Consider the following 6,620-nt stretch of genomic DNA (forward strand, 5'->3'; position numbering starts at 1 on the left):
ATAAATTATAAATAAATAAACAAACTTTATATTCATTTCTTTTATTTCTAATGATCCTAATTTTTAATCCATTCAGATAGTGCCATGGAACTTGATTTCATTTCTTTTTTGTCTCTTCTCATGAGTTTATTCAAAACTTTAATGATTCTTTTTTAAGTCCAATGTAGAAAAATTATCCAGGTTACTCTCTTATTTTATTGTTTGTATGTCCTTTTTAACAACTAAAACAGCCCATCTCTTCTTTATGTCCAGTATAACTCTTTTTCCATGTCACTTCCATTTTATTCTTGTAATCTGTCATTTGTAAATCCACATTCAGCTCATTCTGTTTTGTGAGGTAAAACTTATTCCTCTTCCATAATATTCTTTAGACACAGTCTGTTCCTAGAGGCAGATATTTCTGTTCACATTGTTAATATTAACCTCTGACTCCACTTTTCAAAAATGCCCTTCAATATTTCCAATGTTAGAAATTTTTGCACCATTCTGTAATTATTAGTCAAGTTTATTAGTTCAAATTTAGTTGAAAAGTTTAGTATCCAGTTTTTAAAAGTTTACCAACAATTTGACTTTCCTATAGAAAGAATTCTTTACAGCTACCAGTAATTCCAAAATCTTATTTCAAATTTATCTGGAACCATTTATAACTTTCTAAAATCAGTCTTAATTAACTTTTGCTCTTTATTTTTTTAAGTTGTTAAGTTTGTAGGTTTTTTTAAAAATTAAGGATTGAAGGCACACTCATCCAGTATTTTCAGACTTTCTCTCCAAAGGTTTCTAATAACTGAAAGATAGTTAATAAGCTATTTCTAAATGGGATTAGAAAAAAAAACTTAATTTCCTTTTAAAGCTGCCTTCCAAGGTTTCAGCAAGATCACTATTCCCTCATTTCCCAGTGCTTAAAACCCACTGGAGGCTGTAGTCTCCTTGCAAGGAGCAATTGCTGAAGTATTTTTGGGTGATCTCTCTTTGTGCAGAGAAATTTGAAGAACTGGTCTACTCACTGGCTCTTCATTCATTGCTGTGATTATGAGTTCTGGTTTTTTTTTTTTTTTTGCAAAGCCATCTGTAGCCTTACCTTTTCTACAGAATGAATTATGAATTCTGATCTTTTCAGTATATAATTACAATCTTACAACCCCCCCCCTTTAGGTTTTATCTTATACAAGTCTGATCACCCCCTCATTTAATTCATTTTTTTTTAAATCTTCAAACCCATATATCAGTGATGGCGAACCTATGCCACACGTGCCACAAGTGGCACGCGGAGCCATTTGTCAGGGCACGCGAGGTGTTCACCTGTTTAAAAGCTATTTTTTGCCTTACCCAGGCTCCAGAGGCTTTATAGGAGCCTGGGGAGGGCGAAAAGAGCCTCCTCCGCCCCCCCGGAGGCTTCAGGGACCGTCCAGGGGCTTCCCTGAAGCCTTCGGAACGCTTAAAACCACCCTCCGAGCAAACCGGAGGTGACTTCCGGGTCGCTCGGAGGGTCATTTTAAGCGTTCCGAAGGCTTCAGGGACTGTCCGGAGGGCCTCCCGGGGGGGGGGGGGGGAGGCTCTTTTCACCCTCCCCAGGCTCCTATAAAGCCTTTGGAGATTGGGGAGGGTGAAAAAAGCATGTAAAAATGGGGGGGGGTCACGCGTTGTGCGCGCATGCGCACTGGGGGGGTCACGCATTGCATTATGGGCGCGGCACGCCCGCACACGACCCCGCTGCACTCCCACCACTTGTGGCATGTGAGCCAAAAAAGGTTCGCCATCGCTGCCATGTATAATTTTGTTTCTTCTTCCAGCAAAAATTATAGGTTTTTATAGGTTTTCCATTCTTTCAGAAAAGTTACCCGGGAATGATTTTTATGGTTGTAATAGAATGATAACTGAAGGCCAGAAATCTGCCCAAATCCTTGAGAAAACCCTTTTGGTGATAGATGGACAGTATTGTTGGTTTCCTGTTTTATTGCTGAACTCACACTAATAATAGAGCAAATGTAATCTTCATTTTCTCCCACTAGGAGACAGTGCAGCATACTTTCAAATAGAAATAATCCATCAGCATACAATATTTTCCAGCTCCTTTGTCATACTTTAACCAGGGGTGGGTTGCTCCCGGCATTACTGCCGGTTCGGTGCGTGCAAAAAATTTGCGTGCGACACTTCTCTCATGCACACGCCAGACATGCGCTCTGCACAAAAATACGTTGCAAAACGTTAAAAAAAATCGTGCAATTACAATTATTCTGTGCATGCACAGAACCGAAAATCAAAATGGTGGCCCTGTAGGAAAACCGGTTCAGGAGCGTGGTAGAACTGGGTCTCTGTCAGTTCCAGCAACCCAGGCCACCAAACCACTACCGGTTCAACCGAACCGGTCCGAATCAGTAGGAACCCACCTCTGATTTTAACCCCCTCTCCTCAAACCATTGCTTAAAGTTTAGAATTTTCCTATTGGGGCTTACGTATTCCTGTGTCGGTTAATTCTGTGCTTTATATCCAGGCTTACTTTCTTTATTGTAGCCCATTGTGGCAAAGCACATTTGACTTGCATGAAAAGCCCATGATAAGAAACCCGGGTCATATTCCTTATCAGAATTAAACTGCACAGCTGAGTTCCATTTCGGACTTCTTTTATCTTTTCTTTCCAGGGTCATGAAAAGTGTGCCTTGTTGATTCTGGGGGAAACCCAAGACCTTGGCCTTATCAATGCAACAAACAGTGCTCTACAGATGTAAGTACTCACACAGCCTATGGGAACTAGCAAATGTTTCCCTTCACTTTGTTTCCTATCAATTATTACTAAAAACAAGTTGGGAAAATCATCTTCTTAGTTGATTGTAATGTGGGAAGAAAACCCACATTTTATCTTTTATTTAAAAAGATTTGTATGGCCACCCATCTTAGACAAATCTAGGTGACTCACACACCCATCCTTAGGCTGACAAGAGTTGCAGTGAAGCTCCATATATGTAGAACAGGCTGAGGGCAGCTGTACGCTGAGCCACAAAGTACACTTAGTTTTTGGGGGCCATTTTTTCCCTTCACAAATCCTCTCAGTGCCAAATTTTCTCGTTGCTACATAGTATATGTCCATGAAACAGACTTAAAACAAGATGGATTGACAGCATCAGCAAGTATTGTGAGCCCTATTGACAAAAGAAAGCTCAGAACCATATAGGTTGGAAACATGCAGAAGAGGCCTTCATCCTGCAGTGGATACACAATGGCTAAGATGATGATGATGATGATGATGATGATGATGATATGACATATATATTTTTGAGGCCACACGAAAGTGAGCTGTGGAGAAGGTCCTGTTAGTGCAGTGCTTCTCAATTATTTTCTGTCATGCCCCCCCTAGGAAGAAGAAAACATTTCGCGCCCCCCGCGCGACTGTAAATAGTATCATATGTCTATAAAATTGTTATAAGTACACCTCTGCATAACACTGTATTAACGTATAAGAGAATAAAAAAAGAAAGAAATGTGGATCAATTTACAACAAAGAATAGCTTTATTAACTGTAGCAGAAAAGATTTAAAGGAGCACAGCTAGAACATATACATACATATATTTATATATAGAGTATCACAGAAGTGAGTACACCCCTTAACATTTTGTAAATATTTAAGTATACTTAAATATTTACAAAATGTTAAAGGGTGTACTCACTTCTGTGATAACACTGAAGAAATGACACTTGTATGTGCATGTATACACACACAAACACACACATATATATCCTGCACGCAGTGATTTCTAGAAACAACACCTGTTCGTCTCAGTGGGAAAGACCCACGCATCCCAGATGCGAAGACTGTCCAAGTGGTCCTTAAGATGACCGCCGACTTAGGGAGGGAGGGAGCCGCAGAGGCTTTTGACTTTTATGCCAATCAAATGCTCGCCGATTGGCTCCCTCAACAAGCTTCTCTGCGGCGGGGCTCAAAGGGAAGGAGACTCTCGCCTTTCCTTACCACGGAGCCTTGGAAACTCTCCAGACAGAGATGCATCCTTGAAGCCCGGGTTTCGCTTCTCTCCGCCGGGGGCCCGCCTTACTCCCCACCCATTTAGCTGGCACTAGATCCGGTTCTCGTACGGCTCCAGCGGCCAATAAAGGAGATAAAGCGGCCGGGTCGGAGAAGGGGCGGCTGAGGGAAGAGAGACGTGGGCGGGCTCAGCGATCCTGATGGGCAATCCCTGCCGCCAGGGCAGAACAAAAGCGGGCAGAGGAGACGCACAGGAGCGCCACCGGGGTCAAACGAGCCCCCCTTTACGGAGCCTCGCACCCCCCCTGGGGGGCGCGCCCCACTATTTGAGAACCACTGTGTTAGTGCAATGGCAGTGGAATTTGAGAATCCAAGTAAATATTAAATGTTCCTCTTTGCAAGGAGGAGAGCAGTGACGTGAGATTGGGATGCAAGAGTCTTGAATTTGGCCAATAGCATAACCATCCTTTCTCTTCCCACTGCACACAGGCCACTCCATATTGCAGCTCGAAACGGATTGGCCTCTGTTGTCCAGGCTCTGCTGAGCAGAGGTGCCACTGTGCTTGCTGTGGATGAAGAAGGTATGCATCATTCACATCTGGAAGCTCAAGGCAAGAGTTCGTTTAGTATGGGGGGGGACGGGATGACAACAAAGTTTGATGCAGTAAAGATACTTGTCAAGGCAGGAAATGAAGAGTCCAGGCAGTTCAAATGAATACATAGGTTTATTATATGCGAAAACTCTACAAGAATCTGAACTACTAGCAATCAAAGCAAATTGGTGGCAGATAAGAGTCAATAGAATTCAAGATGGTCTGGATTTAGATCTCTTGTTGGAAGTGAAGGGATTCGAGACTGATAACATGTTTGACTCCCTCCTTCAGATTCAGCCTGGTCAACTCCTGCAATATCTATCTTAGTCTGTCTAAAACAGCTTTCCAATCTGACACTCTCCAGATGTGTTGTAACTATCATAGAAATTCCAGTCCTCACAGCCAGTGGAATTAATGAGAGTTCCAGTTGTAAAGGTGGAAGTTTGGCGTAGTGATTCTTTGTCAAGACAGAATTCAATATTGTGAACTATTGTGTATAGAGATTCAGATTCCTCAGAAATAATATTGTAGAGTCGGATTTTCCTCCAGCCCTTTGATTAAGGTGGATGGTAGGCTCCATGGTCAAATGTTTGTCTAACAGAGTATTATTTTGCTAATGCTATGTACACTTGTTTTTTTTTTCTATTGGTTGTTGTTCTTATCTACTTTTAGTATTGTATGCTTCCCAAAGTCAATATGAAGCCAGGTGGCTTTTATAAAGGACCTGCATATTATAAAAATGTGGATATAGAGATGATTTTTTTACATACCCCACGAAAGTGAAACTCAGTGACTGGTGCTAAGGACAAGAAGATTTCTGAGAAGTTAAAAATGATTTGCACAGCACTTGGTTAAACTGTGGTGTTCGTTGCCGTGAGTTAGTTTGCAGATGCTCCACTTAGATTATTTGAAAAAGGGATGAAACAGATTCATGGCTCTCAGAGCAAGAAGCCCTGAACCTATGACCACAATTGGGAGCAGAATCTTAGTTATTGAGCAAAGCAGTCATTAAGTGAGATGTCACATGACTGCTTCACTTAGCGACTGCAGTCTGGCAGTCCAGTTATAGCTGTTGAGCAGTCTCATTCATTAAGAGGATGGAGTCCCAGGTAAGGAGTATGGAGTGTTTGGAGGGGGGGGCGACACTGGGAGGCCTGGCAGAGGCTGTGCATGAGGATCTGTCCTCTTAGGAGGGGAAAATCCTACCTGCCAAAACCCAAGCAGCATTTTCAGCCCATAGGTTGGAGAGACACTTGTATGTAATCTATGCTGGGCCTCCGGCATCCCCCTGAAGCCCCCCACATTCCTTATATTATCCCAATGCGTCTCATCCCCGGGGACTGGCTGAAAGAGCTCCCTCCTGAAGAGTTTCAGCTCTGTAGTCTGCTTGGGTTTCAGTAGGGAGCTCTTTCAGCCAGTCCCCCAGAGACAAGAGGGAGTCTTGTCAGCATGTGGCAGCAGAGGCATGCAACCTTTCCTGCTGACTTCTCCAGTGACTTTCTGGGGAAGGCAGCAGAGAAGATTGTAAATTGTGATCACATGATTGCAAGGTGCTTGGCAACTGGTCATAAGTGAATAGGTTGCCAAGCATCCAGATTGCAATCACATGATGTGTGTGTGCGTGTGAGAGAGAGAGGGAGGGAGGGGAAGGGGGGGGGAGAGAGAGAGATTTTGCAATGGTCCGATGTACTTTACAAGTTATAAAGTGCCCTTTCCTGAGGCCATTGTTAATTTTAACCATTGCTAAGTGAACTTTCAGGTGATAATTCAAGGACTACCAGTACCTCTCAGCCTTAATGCCTGCTGTCTCCTGAATTTTAGGCAGGATAATTCCCCCCCCCCCCCTAATGAAATAGAAACAGTGTCATCTTAAAACGCCTGCTTCTGTTGAAAATATATATTCGGCATTTAATGGAAGGAATTCTGAACAGGTAGCCCAAACCGACCCTTTAATTTGTAATCTGCTGGCCCCCTTTCCCCAGGAATGGTTCTGCTTTTGTTGTTGTTGTGGCTGTTGTTGCATGGAACTGAACTTGCTTGTCTTTTCTAG

The 6,620-nt window shown here is 42.8% G+C and overlaps 1 protein-coding gene across 2 annotated transcripts in view; it reads left to right on the forward strand.

Annotated features, from left to right (window-relative positions):
• The window catches only part of ANKRD52 (ankyrin repeat domain 52), a 90,462-nt gene that overhangs the window by 68,282 nt on the left and 15,560 nt on the right, over positions 1 to 6,620 (forward strand). Inside the window, exons 26-27 of one of the 2 annotated variants that reach the window (XM_081953616.1) lie at positions 2,640 to 2,722; positions 4,467 to 4,588. In XM_081953616.1, the coding sequence (XP_081809742.1) occupies positions 2,640 to 2,722; positions 4,467 to 4,588 (205 nt within the window). The remainder of the gene's footprint in view (positions 1 to 2,639; positions 2,723 to 4,466; positions 4,589 to 6,620) is intronic. The other variant, XM_081953617.1, reaches the window with a different exon arrangement.

This window comes from Natrix helvetica, assembly GCF_964273705.1.
Source record: "Natrix helvetica genome assembly, chromosome: 1".
Taxonomy (NCBI): Eukaryota; Metazoa; Chordata; class Lepidosauria; order Squamata; family Natricidae; genus Natrix; species Natrix helvetica.